Raw genomic sequence first — 22,961 nt, 5'->3', positions numbered from 1 at the left:
ACCTCATGGCCTGGCATATTCCCCTCTCTACCGTTACCATCAAGCCAGGCGACCAACCCTTGTTCAATGAAGAATGCAAGAGGGCATACTAGGAGCAGCACCAGGCATACCTCAAAATGAAATGTGAACCTGGTGAAGCTACAACACAGGGTTACCTGTATGCCAAACTGCAAAAGCAGCATGCGATAGACAGAGCTAAGCGATCCCATAACCAATGCATCAGATCTAGACTCTGCAGTCCTGCTACATCCAGTCGTGAATGGTGGTGGACAATTAAACAACTAACTGGAGGAGGTGACTCTACAAATATCCCCATCCTCAATGATGGGGGAACCCAGCACATCAGTGCGAAAGATAAGGCTGAAGCATTTGTAACAATCTTCAGCCAGACGCTGCGTGGATGATCCATCTCGGCCTCTTCCTGAAGTCCCCAGCATCACAGATGCCAGACTTCAGCCGATTTGCTTCACTCCACGTGATATCAAGAAACGACTGAAGGCACTAGATACTGCAAAGACTATGGGCCCTGACAATATTCTGTAATAATACTGAAGACCTGTGCTGCAGAACTTGCCGCACCCCTGGCCAAGCTGTTCCAGTACAACTACAACACTGGCATCTACCCGCAATGTGGAAAATTGCCCAGATATGTCCTGTACACAAAAAGCAGGACAAGTTCAACCAGGCCAATTACTGCCCCATCAGTCTACTCTCAATCATCAGCAAAGTGATGGAAGGTGTCATCGACAGTGCTATCAAGCAGCACTTGCTTAGCAATAACCTGCTCAATGACGCTCATGTTGGGTTCCGCCAGGGTCACTCAGCTCCTGAGTTCATTACAGCCTCGTTTCAAACATGGACAAAAGAGCTGAACTCGAGGTGAGATGAAAGTGACTGCCCTTGACATCAAGGCAGCACTTGACCGAGTATAGTAACAAGGAGCCCCAGCAAAACTGGAGTCAATGGGAATCAGGGGAAAACTCTGCACTGGTTGGAGTCAGGTCTAGCACAAAGGAAGATGGCTGTGGTTGTTGGAGGTCTATCATCTCAGCTCCAGGAAATCACTGCAGGAGTTTCTCAGGATAGTGTCCTAGGCTGAACCACCTTCAGCTGCTTCATCAATGACTTTCCTTCAATCATAAGGTCAGAAGCGGGGATGTTCGCTGATGATTGTACAATGTTCAGCACCATTCTCAGCTCCTCAGATATTGAAGCAGTCCGTGTAGAAGTGCAGCAAGATCTGGACAATATCCAGGCTTGGGCTGATAAGTGGCAAGTAACACAAGTGCTAGGCAATGACCATCTCCAACAAGAGAGAATCTAACCTTTGACATTCAATGGCATTACAATCACTGAATCCCCCACGATCAACATCCTATGGGTTACCACTGACCAGAAACTGAACTGGAGTAGCCATATAAATACCGTGGCTACAAGAGCAGGTCAGAGGCTAGGAATCCTGTGGCGAGTAACTCACCTCCTGACTCCCCAAACCCTTTCCACCACGCACAAGGCTCAAGTCAGGAATGTGATGGAATACTCTCCACTTACCTGGATGAGTGCAGCTCCAACAACACTCAAGAAGTTCGATACCATCCAGGACAAAGCAGCCTGCTTGATTGGCACCCCATCCACAAAAAATATTCACTCCCTCCACCACCGCGACGCACAGTGGCAGCAGTGTGTACCATCTACAAGATGCACTGCAGCAACGAACTAAGGCTCCTTAGACAGCACCTTCCAAACCCGCGACCTCTCCCATCTAGAAGGACAAGGGCAGCAAATGCATGGGAACACCACCACCTGCAAGTTCCCCTCCAAGTCACACACCATCCTGACTTGGAACTATATCGCCATTCCTTCAGTGTCGCTGGGTCAAAATCCTGGAACTCCCTTCCTAACAGCACTGTGGATATACCTACCTCACATGGACTGCAGCGGTTCAAGAAGGCAGCTCACCACCACCTTCTCAAGGGCAATTAGGGATGGGTAATAAATGCTGTCCTAGCCAGCGACACCGACATCCAATGAATGAATTTTAAAAAATCATTGCCTTTTGTTTCAATCAGATTGAATTTTTCCGGATACTTTGTGAGAGTTTGAATTCTATAATGGATTGGGGATAACTGAATGCACTGTAAATTTAAATCTTTGGGACAAATGCAAACATGATAGTTAAATATACTGTGGCATGTTTGATTCATATGGCATAAAATATGGAGGACTGAGCTAAATTTAGGATGGATCCTATCTGAATGTATGAGCTTCGAACCAACAAAGTACTGCAATTGTGTGAATGGACAATACCTCTCACTAGCACACTGTGCCAGACAGCTTTACAATTGCATATGAACACGCGAATTAGGAGCAGAAATAGGCCACATGGCCCCTCGAGCCGGCTCTGCCATTCAAAATGATCATGGCTGATCTGTTTGTATCTCGAATTCCACGCTCTCATCTACCCCGATAACCTTTGATTCCCATTGCAGCAAGAATCTAGCTACCTCAGCCTTAAAAATATTCGATTGACCCCGCCTCCACCACCTTCTGGCGCAGACAGTTCCAAAGTTGCACAACCCTCTGAGAGAAAAGGTTTCTCCTCATCTCTGTCCTAAAAGGGCGACCACTAATTTTAAAACAGTGGCCACTAGTTCTGGATCCACCCACAAGAGGAAACATCCCTTCCACATCCAGCTTGTCAAGACCATTCAGGATCTTTTAAACTCCAATCAAGTATCCTCTCACTCTTCTAAAATCCACTGAAAACAAGCCCAGTCTATCCAACCTTTCCTCATAAGACAACTAGCTCATTCCAGATATCAATCTAGTAAACGTCCTCTGAACTGCCTCTAACACATTCACATCCTTCCTTAAATAAAGAAATCAAAACTGCACACAGTATTCAAGATGTGATCTCACCAATACCCTGTATAACTGAAGCATAACATCCTTACTTTTATTTTCAATTCCTCTCATAATAAAGGATAGCATTCCATTAGCCTTCTTTATGACTTACTGTACTTGCATACTAATGTTTTGTGACTCATGCACTGGAACACCTAGATCCCTTTGCACCTCGGAATGCTGCAGTCGTTCTCTGTTTAAGTAATACTCTGCTTTTTTATTCTTCCTGCCAAAGTGAACAACTTTACATTTTCCCACATTACACTCCATCTGCCAGATTTTTGCCCACTCACTCAGCCTATCAGTATCGGTCTGCAACCTCCTTAGGTCCTCTTCACAACATACTTTCCTACCTATCTTTGTGTCATAGATCCATAGAAAAACTACGGCACAGTAGGAGGCCGTTCATCCCATTGTGTCTGTGCTGGCCAAAAAAACCTAGCCGCCCAATTTAATCCCACCTTCCAGCACCTGGTCCATAGCCTTGCAGGTTACAGTTCTTCAAGTGCATGTAAATTTAGCTACCATGCTATCGCTCCCCTCATCTAAGTCATTGAAATAAATTGTAAAAAGTTGAGGCCCCAGCACAGACCCCTGCGGGATTCCATTTGTCACATCCTGCCAACCAGAAAATGACCCATTTATACCTACTCTCTGTTTCCTGTTAGCTAGCCAATCTTCTATCCATGCTAATGTGTTACCTACTACACCACCTACGACTCTGCGCAATAACCTTTTATGTGATACCTTATCAAATGCCTTCAGTAAATCCAAGTACGGTACGTCAACGGGCTCCCCCTTATCCACAGCACATGTTTCTCCTTGAAAGAACTTCAATAATGCGATTGTGACAACATTGAGATTGACAGAGTTGATTAAAATCATCACACCATCAGTTTGTCATTTGTTGGCATTTTCTGTCCAACATTCCATTTGTGAGAGGGTTCTATTAAAAAAAAATTGACAGCTTATTTAGAAAACATGTTTAGGGGTTATAAAGGTGAAGACTACAAGGAAATGGCATTAAGTAACAGTTGCTCAGTTCTAGAGCTTTGAAGCCTGGGCTGTTGGTTAGCACTGGAGAAGCTTTGCCATGAAGTTGCTAACTGAAAATGTACAGATTTCTGGATGTGGCTTATTTTGAACCGAGCCACAGATAAAATTCGAACAGTCTGTGACAGAGGCTGTTTTCATATAGAAGAAAACACGTTCCCATGATATGGAACATGAAAAGATTTTAAAAAGATTTGGGGAGACTATAGGGCATGTAAACACAGAGATGGAAATAGATATACATACATATGAACATACGAATTAGGAGCAGGCCACTCGGCCGTTCGAGCCTGCTCCACCATTCAATAAATTCATGGCTAAACTAATTACTCCACATTTCCATCCCTTTGCTTATCAAGAGTCTATTTACCTCTGCCTTAAAAATGTTCAAAGACTCTGCTTCTACCGCCTTTTGAGGAAGAGAATTCCAAAGACTCACGACCCTCTGAGAGAAAACATTTCTCCTCATCTCTGTTTTAAATGGGCGACCCCTTATTTTTAAACAGTGACCCCTAGTTCTAGATTCTCCCACAAAGGGAAACATCCTTTCCACATCCAACCTGTCAAGACCCCTTATATGTTCTTATAACTTATATGTTTCAATCAAGTCGCCTCTTACTCTTCTAAATTCCAGCGGGTACAAGCCTCGGCTGTCCAATCTTTCCTCATAAGACAGATCACCCAATCAAGGTATTAGTCTAGTAAACTTTCTCTGTACTGCCTCCAAAGCATTTACATCCTTCCTCAAATAAGGAGACCAGTACTGTACGCAGTACTGCAGATGTGGTCTCACCAATGCCCTGTCGAGCTGATGCATAACATCACTACTTTTGTAATCAGTTCCCCACCCGATAAATGATAACATTCTATTAGCTTTCCTAATTACGTGCTGTACCTGCATACTAACCTTTTGCGATTCATGCACTAGGACACCCAGATCCCTCTGCATCTCAGAGCTCTGCAATCTCTCACCATTTAGATAATATGCTTCTTTTTTATTCTTCCTGTCAAAAATGGACAATTTCCCACTTTCCCACATTATACTCCATTTGCCAGGTCTTTGCCCACTCACTTAACCTATCCCTTTGTCGCCCCCTTATGTCCTCTTCACAAGTTATGTTCCTACCTATCTTTGCGTCATCAGAAAATTTAGCAACCTTCATCGAAGTCATTTATATTGATTGTAAAAAGTTGAAGCCCAGCACAGATCCCTCTGGCACACCACTTGTTACATCTTTCCAACCAGAAAATGACCCATTTATGCCTACTCTCTGCTTCCTGTTAGCTGGCCAATCTTCTATCCATACCAATATGTTACCTCCTACACCATGAGCTTTTATTTTCTGCAATAGCCTTTGATGTGGCAACCTATCAATTGCTTTCTGGAAATCTAAGTACAATACATCCACCAGTTCCCCTTTACCCACAACATGTGTAACTCCCTCAAAGAACTCCAATAAATTGGTTAAACATGATTTCCCTTTCACAAAACCATGTTGACTCTGCCTGATTACCTTGATTTTTTTCTAAATGCCCTGGCCTAACGTCTTTAATAATAGCTTCTAACATTTTCCCTAAGGCAGATGTTAAGCTAACTGGCCTGTAGTTTCCTGCTTTCTATCACCCTTTTTGAATCAAGAAGTTATATTCGATATTTTCTGATCTAACAGAACCTTCCTCAAATTTAGGGAATTTTGGAAAATTAAAACTAAAGCGTCAACTATCTCACTAGCCACTTCTTTTAACACCCTATTATGAAGTCCATCAAGACCCGGGGACATGTCAGCCCGCAGCTCCAACAATTTGTTCAAGACGACATCCCTGCTGATTGTAATTTTCTTGAGTTCCTCCCTCCCTTCCATTTTTTGACTTACAGCTAATACTAGGATGTTACTTGTATCCTCAATAGTGAAGACCGATGCCAAATATCTGTTCAATTCATCTGCCATCTACTTATTATCCATTATTAATTCCCCAGACTCACTTTTTATAGGATCAACACTCGCTTTGTTAACTATTTTTACAATATCTGTAGAAACTCTTACTATCTGTCTTTATATTTCTAGCTAGCTTTCTCTCGTACTCTAATTTTACCTTCCTTATTAATCTTTTAGTCATTCTTTACTGTTTTTTATGTTCTGTCTTATATATATATTTATATATTATGGCAAGGAGCTTCCTACTGACAAGGGAAATGTGGGAAATCTTGGGTATTCAGGGTCCTACCTTTTTGTGAGAATGCATTCCCACTAAGAAAAACTGCTATGTGCAACACCTTCATACTTCTAACTGTCCCTTATTCCTTCTCCAGGATTGCGAGGTAGATTATTTCTTGGTGCAAAAATAAAAAGGGATAGTTTTTGCCATTATAGAAGTTTCTCTCATCATTCCTGTGTTGAAAACCTGGTTTAAAATATATGTGCATTATTAAAATTAATTCTAAATTGTTCAATGTTTTCATGCATCTAAGAATTCTCTGTTTGGCATTCCTAGAAATTCTTCTAGGAAAATTTGCATACACAAAATATAAGAAACTGCAGAGTTGCATTTGTTCCTGCATTTCTTTTTTGTAACCTTGAGGCAGTAAAGTAAAAGAATTGATGCCTGTGAGGAGTTTTGTGAATTTATACTGATTAAGATATATTTGCTTGGCAAAAGATTTTTTGCTTCTGCTTGCATAAAATTTGCTTGGCATTTCGCTGGAAGCCATGCTTTCATGTTGTAGCTAATTATTTGGGCGCTTTGTAGCCCCTGTTGCCGTTTCATTTTCAGTGAAGTGTTGATTGTGATGCAATTATATACCTTTCAAATAGATGTAATATCCTTTTGCACCCTTGCATTTCAGACTAGATTATGTGGCCCATGCTGAAGATCTTGCCTCGAAGTTTCTACAGTGCTTCCCAAAGAACAGACTGTCAGCTCTAGCTGCTCTGAACCACGAGTACTTTAGTGATCTTCCCCCACGGCTGTGGGAGCTATCAGACAGTGAGTATATTACCAGCTTGAATCAGATTTTACAAAATCCAAATATGTATGATTCACAAAGACAGATATTATTTTATTTAAAAAAGTATTATTGAAAAATTCTCTTTACATATAATTGCTTATACTTACATATACTTATCTTTGATAAGTAGTACTTCTTGAAATTTGTTTTGACTCAGTAGTTTCGGTGTTAACTTATTACCAAGTGAAAAATAGCAATCTTCAAGTTAACATTTGTTCTGTTAGTTTGAATGTGAAGTTTTCTAATATGGACTTAACATGATTTAAAATCCTTACTAAAATCACAAATTACGCCAAATATTAGCAAACAGACTCAGTCCAGTTCAGTTGGAAGAAAACTTTTGCCCATCATAAAAGATAAAATGGTATTTATTCCTTCAGTCCAAGTGGAACCAGGTTTTGATTATCACCACAGGCCTAAACACTCCTTGCTTAATGATTTTAAACATTTTTTATTCTTTCATGGGATGTGGGCATTGCTGGCAAGGTCAGCATTTATTGCCCATCCCTAATTGCCCTTGAGAAGGTTATGGTGAGCTGCTTTTTTGAACTGCTGCAGTCCATAAATGCATATTACATCAGTTACAGCGACAAGTGTGCTGTCGGATGAGGATCAGGAGGAATGGATGATGCAACCGTAGAGGATGAGAAGAGCCAAGCCTGAAACAGCTGTACTGGCCATGGATCAATTGCCCAACTGTCTCTAAGAAGAAATGCAACTTGTAGATCTAAGCTCAAGAGGCATCTGATTTAGATGGGTCCTTAGTGACTCCAGCTATTCTAGTTGAGTTGCCAAAATTATAACCTTTTTAGTCATATGATCATTCACAGCAGTTTTTTTTTTCTTTGGCAGTCAGAACACCATGTCCAGCTGCAAGAGTTGATGATTGTGGCACAGTTCCAGAGGGCTGACAAGTTCATTTCTCTAGGAGCACTGGAAACAGTTGACTATGTAGCAAAGCTTCTATGCTATCACTGACTCACTGAAGTACTGGGTTAAGTGTACTCTTGGTCATTTGACTTGCAGATATCAACCCTTAAGAGCTCTGTTCACTCAGTATGAGAGTAGACTGCAATGTCAAAAGAATGGTCCTCATTGAGCCAGCCAAATATCCCATCGATATGTGACTCATTTCACCTGAATTGTCCCCATTTATATGTGGATGACTAATTGCAAACTTAACTCTTAAGATCTATTTACCCATTGTTATCCATATAAGCAACCTCAAGTGCCAGCCAAGTATTGCCATAACCAAATACTAATCAAGTTACTTTCTCCATGTCAGCAAGTATTTTGTCTGTTGATTACTCTAGGGGCGTCCTTCAGTATGAGACAAAGGAGGTGAAAATTTGGCTTTGTTGGTAGTGTAAAATGAGGAATTTTACATAATAAAGGCAAAATACTGCAGATGCTGGAAATCTGAAATAAAAACAAAGTGCTGGAAATACTCAGCAGGTCAGGCAGCATCTGTGGAGAGAGAAGCAAAGTTAACGTTTCAGGTCTGTGACCGTTCATCAGAATTTTACATCCTGCCCAACTTTCTTTTCCACTGAAGTTTGTTTTGCAACACCGCCAAAGACTCATTTCACACCTCCAACCACCCACCCCACCCCCAAAAGGCTTCATCTGTATGATACTGCATGCTGCACAACCTTCCCAATGAATGGCACCAATTTAAGCATCACAGAGAAAGTCATGTATGCCCTGGCTACAACATGAATTATAAGAAAACTAACTAATCTAGCACAATAGCTAATAAGATTTAATGATGGACCTCTTTTGATCCAGGAATCCCAATGTAAACCAGATTGTTTAAAATACCCGTTTGAGAGTTCCACACCATAGCAGCTAAATATATGCCAAATTCATTTAAAATTCATTGATATCATTTATGTAAAGAATATTTGAATTTTCAACTCGGCATCTCGAAGATACTGTGCGATAATACTGTTTTTTCACCGATTGGATATGGTTTTCTATTGACCGTAGACTAATGGAATTAGCGTAAGTTTATGGTAGCTACCAGACTCCTAAGTCAAATAAGAGTGGACAGTATGAGCACAGGGTCATATGCCTAGTACAAAACTAGACATAACTTTGCACTGTATGATATTAAGTTAGAAGTTAAAATCAAAGAACCCATAAGGACATTTGGTAATAGAGTGTTGCATTAGTTATCTGCCTTATTCTTTGAAAGAAGTTCAACCTGTGTGCACAAATAACATCATCCTATATGGGAAAATTGGGAGATAGCATCCCTTTAAGAAATTTGCCTCCTGACCATTAAAGTGCTTTCCTCAACCTTTTGTATTTAAAACATTAATCTAAGCCGCGCTTTTTGTTTGTATGGAAAAGACAACATTACACATACATATAGGAGTGTGCCAAAGTAGTACAAAATTAACAATTAACGATACAGTCATCAATGTACCGGAAAAAGAGTTGGGGGAGGGGGCCTGAGTAGGACTGGAACAAAGAATGCTCGACATATCCCACAAAAAGACAGGCATAACTAGGACCCATGCGGGTACCCATAGCGACACCTTTTACTTGAACAACATTCTTCAGTTTAGCTTAAAGCACAGCAACAACAAAGAACTTGTTGTACTGAGCTATTTAGTGAAGACAATGCTAAGGGTGAATATATTCCATGTTACTACCTTGCAATAACCCCAAGAATAGCTCTTTGTATGTCGGCCCAAGAGGTAGCTATTGCACAATTAGAATAAGGACTCATTTTCCACAGTGGACTGTACTCTGTCAGATGGTAGCACAAGGAGCTATACTTCAATATAAAAACAAGAAGTGCTGGAACCCTTCAGCAGGTCTGGCAGCATCTGTGAAAAGAGAAGCAGAGTTAACGTTTCGGGTCAGTGACCCTTCTTCGGAACTGACAAATATTAGAAAAGTCACAGGTTATAAGCAAGTGAGGTGGGGGTGGGGCAAGAGATAACAAAGGAGGTGTTGATTGGGCCAGGCCACATAGCTGACCAAAAGGTCATGGAGCAAAGGCAAACAATATGTTAATGGTGTGTTGAAAGACAAAGCATTAGTACAGATTAGGTATTAATGCACTGAATATTGAACAGCAGCAAGTGCAAACCTGAAAAAAAAAAACAGTGGGTAAGCAAACTGAACAAACTAAGATGAAATGAAATAAATGCAAAAAAAAAAATTGTAAAAAATGTAAAAAAGAATGTAAAAAAAAAAGAAAAAATAACTAAAAATGAAAGTAAAATGGGGGGCTGTCATGCTCTGAAATTATTGAACTCAATGTTCAGTCCAGCAGGCTGTAGTGTGCCTAATCGGTAGATGAGATGCTGTTCCTCGAGCTTGCATTGATGTTCACTGCAGCAATCCCAGGACAGAGTTGAGAGCAGGGGGGAGTGTTGAAATGGCAAGCAACCGGAAGCTCAGGGTCCTGCTTGCGGACTGAGCAGAGATGTTCCGCAAAGCGGTCACCCAGTCTGCGTTTGGTCTCCCCAATGTAGAGGAGACCACACTGTGAGCAGCGAATACAGTATACTACATTGAAAGAAGTACAAGTAAATCGCTGCTTCACCTGAAAGGAGTGTTTGTGGCCTGGGATAGTGAGGAGAGAGGAGGTAAATGGGCAGGCATTACACCTCCTTCGATTGCAGGGGAAGGTGCCATGGGACGGGGACGAGGTGGTGGGGGTAATGGAGGAGTGAACCAGGGTGTCGCGGAGGGAACGTCCCTTCGGAATGCTGACAGGGGAAGGGAGGGGAAGATGCGACTGGTAGTGGCATCACGCTGGAGGTGGCGGAAATGGTGGAGGATGATCCTTTGGATATGGAGGCTGATGGGATGGAAAGTGAGGACAAGGGGAACCCTGTCATGGTTCTGGGAGGGAGGGGAAGGGGTGAGGGTAGAGGTGCGGGGAATGGGTCGGACATGGTTGAGGGCCCTGTCAACCACAGTGGAGGGAAATCCTCGGTTGAGGAAAAAGGAGGTCAAATCAGAAGCACCGTCATGGAAGGTAGCATCATCAGAGCAGATGCGTCGGAGACGGAGAAACTGGGAGAATGGAATGGAGTCCTTAGAGGAGGTAGGGTGTGAAGAAGTGTAGTCGAGGTAGCTGTGGGAGTCAGTGGGCTTATAATGGATATTGGTAGACAACCTATCCCCAGAGATGGAGACAGAGAAGTCGAGGAAGCGAAGGGAAGTGTCAGAGATGGACCATGTAAAGGTGAGAGAAGGGTGGAAATTGGAAGCAAAGTTGATAAAGTTTTCCAGTTCGGGGCGGGAGCAGGAAACGGCACCGATACAGTCATCAATGTACCGGAAAAAGAGTTGGGGGAGGGGGCCTGAGTAGGACTGGAACAAAGAATGCTCGACATATCCCACAAAAAGACAGGCATAACTAGGACCCATGCGGGTACCCATAGCGACACCTTTTACTTGAAGGAAGTGCGTGGAGTTGAAGGAGAAGTTGTTCAATCGCTGGTTTTCTCTCATCTTAGCAAAAGTTATTTTGTGCTCTGTCCTGTTACAATGGAAAATTAATCAATACCTTCCTCTTTTTCTTGCGAAAGGAAGCTCTATTCCTTTAGCCATACCCCATTGAGGCTTGCTTTGATTTTTTTTTTGATTTAGAAATACAGGACTGAAACAGGCCCTTCGGCCCACCGAGTCTGTGCCGACCATTAACCACCCATTTATACTAATCCTACACTAATCCCATATTCCTACCACATCCTCATCCGTCCCTATATTCCCCTACCACCTACCTATACTAGGGCAATTTATAATAGCCAATTTACCTATCAACCTGCAAGTTTTTTGGCTGTGGGAGGAAACCGGAGCACCCGGAGGAAACCCACGCAGACACAGGGAGAACTTGCAAACTCCACACAGGCAGTACCCAGAATTGAACCCAGGTCGCTGGAGCTGGAGCTGTGAGGCTGCGGTGCTAACCACTGCACCATTGTGCCTCCCATATGTAATTTGACTCCAATATTAGTTGCAAAACCCAGATGAAGGTTTCAAATGGCATCAAACTCTTTGCTGGTAGGATTGATTGGATCACTTGAGAGGCAGTTAGCAATTTCTATGGTTTGTAATCAATCATTGATATCAGTCAATGTCAAAGCTGCAGTTTTGGCTGATTTTTGATTGATGCAAGAGTCATCATTGCCTCCTCTTGGTTGTATGAAATGATGCTGGAATGCAAATTTGTAGAAATAATCAAACAAATGCACCTTGCCCAAATGTGATGATCTCTCTGACTGTCAAGAATTGAACTTCAATCTTCTGATAGTCAGGATTTCCCACCACTATATCAAGGGCTTGTTCTCAGTTTCAGGCAGGCTTAACACAGTAATGTGGTCATCTAAATTAATGTTTTGAAAATAACAAGTGTGTGTGCCCAAGTTTCCAATATGTGAATTCGACTAGGTCAAAGCTCCCACCCAGGAGCATGAAGTCAGAAAATTACCTCTTAACATGTTTAACCCCTGCTGTGCTAATGAACAGAAAGAAGGAAGGGGTGTGTAGTCTAATAATGTGTAGGGAGTGTTTGATGATGAAAGGAGGAAGACAGAACGCAGGACTCTAAAGATTAGTTATGACATCTGTCATAGGAAAATGCTGGAATCTATTATGAAGGAGGTTATAGCAGGTCATTTAGAAAATCTCAATGCAATCTGGCAGAGTCAACATGGTTTTATGAAAGGGAAATTGTTTTTGACCTATTTATTGGAGATCTTTGAGGAAGTAACACGCAAAGTGAATAAAGGGGAACCTGTGGATGTGGTTTAGTTGGATTTCCAGAAGGCATTTAACAAGGTGCCACATCAAAGATTACTAAACAAAATAAGAGCCCATGGTGTCGGGGGTAACATATTAGCATGAATAGAAGATTGGTTAGCTAACAGGAAACAGAGAGTAGGCATAAATGGATCGTTTTCAGGTTGGCAAGCTGCAACTAGCGGAGTGCCACCGGGATCAATTCTGGGACCTCAACTATTTACAATCCACATCAATGACTTGGATGAAGGGACAGAACATATGGTTGCTAAATTTGCTGATGACACAAAGATAGGTAGGAGAGTAAGTTGTGAAGAGGACAAAAAGAGTCTGCAAAGGGATATAGATAGGTTAATTGAGAGGACAAAGATTTGGCAGATGGAATATAATGTGGGAAAGTGTGAACATGTCCACTTTGGCCAGAAAAATAGAAAAGCAACATATTTAAATGGAGAGAGATTTCAGAACTCTGAGATGCAGGGGGATCTGGGCGTCTGAGTACACGAAACACAAAAATTAAGTATGTAATTATAACAAGTGATTAAGAAGGCAAATCTGATGTCATTTATTGCAAGAGGAATGGAATATAAAAGTAGAGATGTTTTGTTACAGTTGTACAGGGCATTGGTGAGACCACATCTAAAGTATTGTGTACAGTTTTGGTCTCCTTACTTAAGAAAGGATATAATTACATTGGAAGCAGTTCAGAGAATTTTCACTCGACTGATTCCTGGGATGAGAAGGTTATCTTATAAGGAAGGGTTGGACAGGTTGGGTCTGTATTCATTGGAGTTTAGAAGGATGAGAGGTGATCATATTGAAACAATTAAGATCCTGAGGGGTCTTGACAGGGTGGATGTTGAAAGGATGTTTCCCCTTGTGGGAGTGACTAAAACCAAGGGGCACATTTTAAAAATAAGGGGTCTCTCATTTAGGACAGATGAGGAGAATTTTTTTCTCTGAGGATTGTGAGTCTGTGGAACTCTCTTCCCTGAAGAGTGGTAGAGGCAGGGTCATTGAATGTTTTTAAGGCAGAGATAGATAGATTTTTGACAAACAAGGGAGTCAAAGGGTATTGGGGGTAGGCAAGAAAGTGGAGTTGAGTCCACAAACAGATCAGCAATGATTTTATAGAATGATAGAGCAGGCTCGAGGGGCCGAATGGTTCGTATGTACATTGGATCTGATTCCATTCTATTTTGGCAGCCTTCCATCTCGTGAGATGATGGTTTGAGCCTTGGTTGTCAACTCTGTTTAATATCACCTGGTGTGGCTCAGGAGCCCCACTTTGCCATGGCAGTCTCTGCCGCACTTACTGCAGATGAAGGCAAAGGGCTGAGAAGGTGCAAGATTCACTGGCCTCTGTTTTCTCTGGGTCCTTCTCTCACCCAGCTGAGCTTTCCATTTCTCCTCATCTCTTCTGATGCCCCTCCGAACAGTCAGTGTCCAGAGGTCCTGGCCATCCGCGACTGTCTCCCCGTTGTCTTTGTTGATGTCTGCCATCTTCATATCTTGCTTACAGGTGTTCTTGTAGAGGAGGTATGGACATCCATCAGGTTGTGACCGAGTGGCCAATCCACCATACAAAAGGTCTTTGGGTATACGGCCATCATCGATCCAATGAACATGGCCGAGCCATCGCAAATGCTGTTGGCTTCATAATGAGTGGATGCTGATGGAATTATCACGCTCCAGGACCTCTGAATTGGTGACCTTCTCCTGCTAATACTTGCCGAGGATACGCCTGAGACAGTGAAGTTGGAAACTGTTCAGCCTTTTCTGCTCTCTAGAATATATTCTCCAGGTCTCATATCATTGATGCAGGGTGCACTGAGGACACAGGCTTGGTGGATTCACCATTTGGTGTTCTCCATTAGGTTGCTGTTGTTTCACACTCACTCAGCTTGAAAATAACAACTACAGCTTTTGCAATGTTTCTGTTGATTTCAGCATCTAGTGACAGATTGCTGGTGATTGTGGGGCCTAGATATGTGAAACTATCAAGAACCACCAGTGTCACATTATCAGTGCTGATTGATAGCAGTATGGCAACATCCTGGACCATGACATTCGTCGTCTTGTTGCTGATGGTCAAACCAAACACTTAACAGGTGTGAGAGAGTCTGTCCATTTGTCGCTGATGGTGTTCCTCAGTACGGAATCCTTGTGCGGCATCATCAGCACAAAGCAACTCTCTGACGCAGACTGGGCACATTTTTGTCTTGGATATCAGTTGGGCAAGGCTAAATAACTTCCTGTCAGTTCTGGTATGTAAGGAGACACCCTCTGAGATGAACTGAAAGCATATGACAGCAGCAGGACGCAACCCTTTTTAACCCCACTGCAGATCTCAAAAGGTTCTGATGTTGCCCTGTCGTAGCTGACCCTACTCCACTTGTCATGGAAAGACATCACAGGGAGCAGCTTTGGTGGGCAGCCAAATTTTCTTTAGCAGCTTAAACTGAGATCCTCTGCTCCCATGATCGAAGTCTTGGTGAGGTTGATGAAGGCAATATATAGTGGTCTCTTTTGTTCACGGCATTTTTCTTGCAGCTACTGGACTGAGAAGATCATGTTGATTCCAAACTGAAATCAGATTGAGATTCAGGATAGATGCGTTCAGCCAAGACCTGCAGTCTTATGAAGGCAACATGGGAAAATAAATTTCTCATGATGCTCAGCAGGGAGGTACCTCGATAGTTTTAGCAATCGCTGTGGTCGCCCTTGTTCTTGTACAGGTCACAATCTTTGCAACACACATATCCTGAGGCACTTGCCATTCTCTCCAGCAGAGACAGAGAAGTCTCTCGGGAAAACACCATCTCCAAGGAAACTCTAGACACCATAGAGAGCCTGCCTGTAATGGAAGAGCTAGATGCTGAACATATAGTGGAGGAGCTTAGCAAAGTTATTGATTTGCTTGCCATTGGCAAAGCTTCAAGTGATGATGCTATACCACCTGAACTCATCAAGCATGGGAAACTTGGACTCCTGCAGCATCTGAGTCACTGATTTCTAATACAATAGACCCTTGTGCTGTGGTGTCCGTGTGAGGCATACAAAAAATAATGCAACAAATTTAATGAGTGAGGCATAAACAAAACATTGTATTGTTGCATCAAAGGTGTGGGATTTCAGGATCCTTCACTGGTACTGTATTTGTACTGTTCACGGATTTTTTTCTCCTTTTGTTTTGTATGGTACAGGCCAGGTATAGAAATCAGTATTGTGCTCTTGACATTTCTGTTGTTGAAACATAGCATTGCATCAGTCATGTCCCTCTTGCCTGTCACTCTAATTGTTCGCCTGGAGCACGAGAAAACAGAGAGCAACTTGCACAGTCCAGCTACTTAAACTCCAAGTTGATGGTCCATTAACCTATACAGTGATCCCTTGCAGTTCAGCATTCAGCTTTCAAAGGAGCATAGAGTTACAGATGGTAACAAATATGCATTTTTTTAATTAAAGCTTTATCTGAAGAAGTTATTTGAGTTTTTTGTGATGTATATTTTATTTCTTTTGAAGAGTAGTGCTGTTAAGCTTTATGCTATATACATCATTAGTCTGACAACAGCTGTGTATGTTTTATTTATACTGGATGTGGCTACTGGCAAATCAAACTTTGGAAAAATTGACATATTTCATTTAAAATTGGATATAGGGAGTGCATATCTAAATCATCAATCATCATTGAAGTTATTTTGTGTGAATTTTCTGGAAACTTCAGTTGTCAGTTCCTAAGGTTCACTCTGTAAAATAACTGACAGCTCCTGCAGAGAAATTTTACCAATGGGTCCTGTGTGGCATTCTGGATAGAGGGTGCATTCCAGAGCTCAGAACAAATTAAACATTTACTGTTTTATGCTAGGAATAGGAGAGTATTGTCCATTTTGACATTAATGATATGATAACTGAATTGAAAACATCATTGTTATTGTTTGTTACACGTGAAGTGAAAGTATGTTACCTTCAGTGTGGTACCAGTTTGGATATCATATCTTCTAAGATCTATTTTTGAAACATTCACAAGGGTACTTGAAAACTGCTCCCTGCCTTTCCCTCCCCAGGTTTGTGTTTCTCTTGCTCTTTCTCACCCGCCCTCTCAGTTTGTGTTTCTCTCTTGTTCTCTATCCCAGTTTGTGTTTATCTCTCTCTCTCTCTCTCTCCTCCCCACCTTCCCCAATTTGTTTCTCTCTCTTGTTCTATCTCCCAGTTTGTGTTTCTTTCTCTCTCCCCCTTTTCCTCCCCCATTTTGTGTTTCTCTTTTTCTCCCACCCTCCCCAGTTTGTGTTTCTCTTTCCCTCTCTCCCTTCCCCAGTTGTGTTTCTCTTTCTGTCTCTCTCTTCCCCCTTCCTCCCCCAGTTTGTGTTTCTCTCTCTTGCGTGCTGTCTCCTAGTTTGTGTTTCTCTCTTTCTCCCACCCTCCCCAGTTTGTATTTCTCTTTCCCTTTCTCCCTTCCTCAATTGTATTTCTCTTTCTCTCTCTCTCTCTCTCTCTCTCTCTCTCTCTCTCTCTTCCCCCTTCCTCCCCCAGTTTGTATTTCTCTCTGTCTGCCTCTCCAGTTTGTATTTCTCTGTCTGCCTCTCCACTTTGTATTTCTCTTTGTCTCTCTCTCTCTCCCCCAGTTTGTGTTTCGCTTTCTCTCTCTCTCCCTCTCCAGTTTGTATTTCTCTCTCTCTCCCTCTCCCGTTTGTGTTTCTCTTTTTCTCTCTCTCTCTCTCTCCCTCTCCAGTTTGTGTTTCTCTTTCTTTCTCTCTCTCTCTCTCTCTCTCTCTCTCTCTCTTTTCCCCCTCCCTCTCTTCCCCCTCCCTCCCCCACTTTGTATTTCTCTTTGTCTGCCTCTCCACTTTGTATTTCTCTTTGTCTGCCTCTCCACTTTGTATTTCTCTTTCCCTCTCTCCCTTCCTCAATTGTATTTCTCTTTCTCTCGCTCTCTCTCTTCCCCTATCCTCCCCCAGTTTGTCTTTCTCTCTGTCTGCCTCTCCAGTTTGTATTTCTCTTTCTCTCTCTCTCTCTCTCTCTCTCTCTCTCCCCAGTTTGTGTTTCTATTTCTCTCTCTCTCGCTCTCCAGTTTGTATTTCTCTCTCCCCCTCCAGTTTGTTTCTCTTTCTCTCTCTCTCTCCCTCTCCACTTTGTATTTCTCTTTCTCTCTCTCTCTCTCTCTCTCTCTCTCTCTCTTCCCCCTTCCTCCCCCACTTTGTATTTCCCTCTGTCTGCCTCTCCAGTTTGTATTTCTCTGTCTGCCTCTCCACTTTGTATTTCTCTTTGTCTCTCTCTCTCTCCCCCAGTTTGTGTTTCGCTTTCTCTCTCTCTCCCACTCCAGTTTGTATTTCTCTCTCTCTCCCTCTCCAGTTTGTGTTTCTCTTTCTCTCTCTCTCCCTCTCCAGTTTGTATTTCTCTCTCTCCCTCTGCAGTTTGTGTGTGTCTTTCTTGCACGCTGTCTCCTAGTTTGTGTTTCTCTCTTTCTCCCACCCTCCCCAGTTTGTATTTCTCTTTCCCTCTCTCCCTTCCTCAATTGTATTTCTCTTTCTCTCTCTCTCTCTCTCTTCCCCCTTCCTCCCCCAGTTTGTATTTCTCTCTGTCTGCCTCTCCAGTTTGTATTTCTCTTTCCCTCTCTCCCTTCCTCAATTGTATTTCTCTTTCTCTCTCTCTCTCTTTCCCCCTTCCTCCCCCAGTTTGTATTTCTCTCTGTCTGCCTCTCCACTTTATATTTCTCTTTGTCTCTCTCTCTCTCCCCCAGTTTGTGTTTCGCTTTCTCTCTCTCTCCCTCTCCAGTTTGTATTTCTCTCTCTCTCCCTCTCCCGTTTGTGTTTCTCTCTCTCTCCCTCTCCCGTTTGTGTTTCTCTTTCTCTCTCTCCCTCTCCAGTTTGTGTTTCTCTTTCTCTCTCTCTCCCTCTGCAGTTTGTGTGTCTCTTTCTTGCACGCTGTCTCCTAGTTTGTGTTTCTCTCTCTCCCTCTGCAGTTTGTGTGTCTCTTTCTTGCACGCTGTCTCCTAGTTTGTGTTTCTCTCTTTCTCCCACCCTCCCCAGTTTGTATTTCTCTTTCCCTCTCTCCCTTCCTCAATTGTATTTCTCTTACTCTCTCTCTCTCTCTCTTCCCCCTTCCTCCCCCAGTTTGTATTTCTCTCTGTCTGCCTCTCCAGTTTGTATTTCTCTTTCCCTCTCTCCCTTCCTCAATTGTATTTCTCTCTCTCTCTCTCTCTCTCTCTCTCTCTCTCTCTCTCTCTTCCCCCTTCCTCCCCCAGTTTGTATTTCTCTCTGTCTGCCTCTCCAGTTTGTATTTCTCTTTCCCTCTCTCCCTTCCTCAATTGTATTTCTCTTTCTCTCTCTCTCTCTCTCTCTCTCTCTCTCTTCCCCTTTCCTCCCCCAGTTTGTATTTCTCTCTGTCTGCCTCTCCAGTTTGTATTTCTCTTTCCCTCTCTCCCTTCCTCAATTGTATTTCTCTTTCTCTCTCTCTCTCTCTTCCCCCTTCCTCCCCCAGTTTGTATTTCTCTCTGTCTGCCTCTCCACTTTGTATTTCTCTTTCCCTGTCTCCCTTCCTCAATTGTATTTCTCTTTCTCTCTCTCTCTCTCTCTCTCTCTTCCCCCTTCCTCCCCCAGTTTGTATTTCTCTTTGTCTGCCTCTCCACTTTGTATTTCTCTTTCTCTCTCTCTCTCTCTCTCTCCCCAGTTTGTGTTTCTATTTCTCTCTCTCCCTCTCCAGTTTGTGTTTCTCTTTCTCTCTCTCTCCCTCTCCACTTTGTATTACTCTTTCTCTCTCTCTCTCTCTCTCTCTTCCCCCTTCCTCCCCCAGTTTGTATTTCTCTCTGTCTGCCTCTCCAGTTTGTATTTCTCTTTCCCTCTCTCCCTTCCTCAATTGTATTTCTCTTTCTCTCTCTCTTCCCCCTTCCTCCCCCAGTTTGTATTTCTCTCTGTCTGCCTCTCCAGTTTGTATTTCTCTTTCCCTCTCTCTCTCTCCCCCAGCTTATGTTTCTCTTTCTCGCTCTCCCTCGCCTAGTGTGTGTTTCTCTTTTTTGCTCTTCCTCCCCCAGTTTGTGTTTCTCTTTCTCACCCTCCCCCAGTTTGTGTTTCTCTTTCTCTCTCTCCCTGCCCCAGTTTGTGTTTCTCTTTCTCTCTCCCTCCCCCAGTTTGTTTCTCTTTCTCGCTCTCCCAGTTTGTGTTGTTTTTCTCTCTCTCTCTCAATTTGTGGTTTCTTTCTCTCTTCCCCCCCCCAAACATTTTGTGTTTTTCTCTCTCTCTCTTCCCACCGCCCCCCCCCCACCCCCCTCCCCCACCACCACTGCCCAGTATGAGTGGAATCTTATGAGTGCCACTGCATTTCTAAGGGTGCGACCGGAAGTTGCTGTATTTTCCACTCCCATTGCAAGTCCCGTTTCCCAAGCGATTTTGAATTTAAATGAGCCGTGCAGCGACAGGCACGGGGAACACGTGGGACCATGCAGTGAGGGTAGCCTTTCTTTGGTTGAACCTGCCGGCACTGCCCCAAGCAGCATGATCGCCACAGATATAAAACATTCTGTGCTTGCAGCCTCAAGGATCAGCAGACTTCGTTTTATGTAGGTATCTTCAGACGAGCTTAAATTGAAGCTTTTATTTAAATCAAAATGTTTTTGCCTCACTTATTTTGTGAAACTCACCACCAACTTCATATCATTTATTTTCCCTACAACCAAAGTGTCAGCCAGCAGGCAGTGTTACACCCCATGGTTCAGTGATGCCTCCCTGCAGGTTCTCCTCCAGGCTGTTAGGGAAAGGCAGGAGGTTCCCTCCCTGCAAATTGAGTCAGAAGACCCTCCCACCTCACCAAGGTGGCCTGGATGGAGATGGCGGTCGACATCTCGAACCATGAGGTAACTGGAAGAACATGGGTGCAGTGCTGCAAGTGAATCAATGACTTGCTCAGATCTGTGAGGGTAAGTGGTCCTGGCAAGGCGGCACCATTGATTTCTTCCACGGCTCTGTGTCTTTAAGCCAGAGGGTACGCAAGGACTGCAGTGGAATGCCTGAGCAGCCTTCGTGCCATTTACTAAATGATGAAGATTGGCATTGTTTATGTTATTGGATATGTCGTGTGAAAGCCAATACAGAATGAGTGATGTTGATGCATGTATGCAGTGGTTGTGATGCATCATTTGCTATGTCATTAAATCTACACTGTCTGTTGCAAGAGAAATGAAGCCACAACCAGCGCGAGCATGCTGAGACGGGAGGAGGGGTCCCTGACATCAGGCTGCTGACCACAGCTGAGGAGGAAGCGTTGGAGATCTCAAGAGAAGAGGGAGGCTCTGCATGTGCCATGGAGGAGTCCATGCAAGCCATGACATCTGCCATGTCCCAGGCATTTGAGCGTATGGCTTCCTCAGTAGAGAGTCTGGCGAGCTCCATGGCGAGTCTGGTTCACCACTCGAGCCATATGTGATCTGACCTGCACTCCATTGCTGTTGCCATGGGCTCCTTGTAGCAGAGTCTAAGCGAGAGGGGGACGAAGAACCTGGACCTCCCTCCAGGTGCTCCTTCCCCTCATGGAGACAGGTAGGTGTCATCGTGCACACAGATGAAGGAGGAGTACATGACAGCTGCCCCGGGGCCTTCCTCTCAGGACACCCCCAGGGTAATGTCTCATCCTTCCCCCCCATCCCCTGATATTGACCCCCTTACCTCCAGAAGGTGAGCACATGGGGGATACTCGAGCACCATTGCTGCAGACCCCCAGTAGGATGGAGCCATCAAGGCCCCGTTCCTCCAGAGGGCTAATGTCGGGGTAGCACCTAGACGTATTGGCAGAAAAAGAAAATTGAAACAGTTTTGAGCACGAAGATGGCACGGGTGATGTAGAAATGTTCATGCTTGCAAAGATGTATTAAAATATTTTTATTTCATGTAAAATTTGATCCACTCTTGGTAATGTTTTGCTTGGTTACAGATGGATACAAAGATGTTTTTTGGAGGTCTATCGCAGGAACACAATGTTTGCAAAGCATCTCAGCAGGTGTCCAGTGTTCATATCTCACTGAAATTTGAGCCTTCACTCTTCAGTGATGGATGTTTTCCTATTGATGATTAATAACTTTTTCCAACACTGTCACGCCTTACTTTTGTTTTCTACAGTCATAACTTAACGCTGCTTGCAGTGGTGTGTAGTCACATTCATGGTAGCCCATGGATGATTTCAAATGCCAATCACATGAAAGTGCAGCCACGCTTCATTAAGATTGCAGAAATGAATAAGAACTCAAACAAAAGGTTGTTTCTGTGGGGAATTGTTATGTTTTCCCTTCTAACATTCCTTCATGCTGTGGCTTGTTGGCTCAAACATGCATAAATTAGGTTTTCCCTGATGTCCCTTGCATCCCTCATATCGATGATGGCATCATTGTCATTGTTGTCCTCCTCCTCACCACCTTCACAGTCATCCTCATCTGAGGAGGATTGGTTTTTCTCCTGTTCCTCCACCTGCAGAATGTTGCCTCGTCTAATTGCAGGGTTGTGCGAGGCAAACCAGACAACGATTATTCGTGACACCCTCTGTGACGTGTACTAAAGAGCCCCTCGACCAGTCAAGGTAACGGAATCGCATTTGCAGCATGTCAATGGTGTGTTCAGTGATGGCTCTGGTGGATGTGTGTGCAACATTGTTACCTCTCTTCAGCAGTGCTTTGGGATGACGTACTGGTGTCATTAACCATGTACAAAGGGGGTAACCCTCGTCACCCAGGATCCATCCATCCACTTTGGCTGGTTCCTTGAAAACTGCTGGCTGCAGGGAGTTCCTCAAAATGTGGAAGCCATGATAACTCCCTGGGAAACATGTGCAATCTTATCCTGTGGTCGCAAACTAGTTGTATGTTTAAAGAGTGGACAACTTTGCGATTAACAAATACAGCAGGCTGATCCCAGGGAGCTCTAATGAGTGCAGTCGATCACCCCTTGCACTCTAGGGAAGCCAGCGATGACGCCGAAGCCCGCAGACCTTGCTGCCTGGCTGTCCTCGTCTACAGGTAAGCAGAATAATCATTGGCACGTCGAAAAGGGCATTGGTCACCCTGTGGGTTGCAGACTGCGAGATGCGACTTATGTCGCCTGTGGGATCCCTGGAAGGAACAGCTGGAGACAAAATTGAGTGCAGCAGTCACCGTGAGGGCAACTGGCATGGGATTTCCACCGAAGCCGAGCGGCTGCATGTCATGCTGCAGGATCCTACAATTTCTGTGACCATTTCACGTGACATC

At 43.6% G+C, this 22,961-nt stretch overlaps 1 protein-coding gene across 7 annotated transcripts in view; it reads left to right on the top strand.

Moving 5' to 3' along the window:
- Positions 1-22,961, top strand: part of cdk14 (cyclin dependent kinase 14) — a 779,114-nt gene that overhangs the window by 556,436 nt on the left and 199,717 nt on the right. For all 7 annotated transcript variants that reach the window (XR_010969007.1, XM_068012619.1, XM_068012572.1 and 4 more), the window contains one exon: positions 6,803-6,942. Coding sequence is in view for 6 of the 7 variants with exons in the window: in XM_068012619.1 (XP_067868720.1) it covers positions 6,803-6,942 (140 nt within the window). In the remaining variant the exon portion in view is untranslated. The remainder of the gene's footprint in view (positions 1-6,802; positions 6,943-22,961) is intronic.

Source organism: Heterodontus francisci, chromosome 2 (assembly GCF_036365525.1).
Source record: "Heterodontus francisci isolate sHetFra1 chromosome 2, sHetFra1.hap1, whole genome shotgun sequence".
NCBI classification, from domain to species: domain Eukaryota; kingdom Metazoa; phylum Chordata; class Chondrichthyes; order Heterodontiformes; family Heterodontidae; genus Heterodontus; species Heterodontus francisci.
Note: the sequence above shows the minus strand (reverse complement) of the source record. Positions and strands in the feature narration are given on the sequence as shown.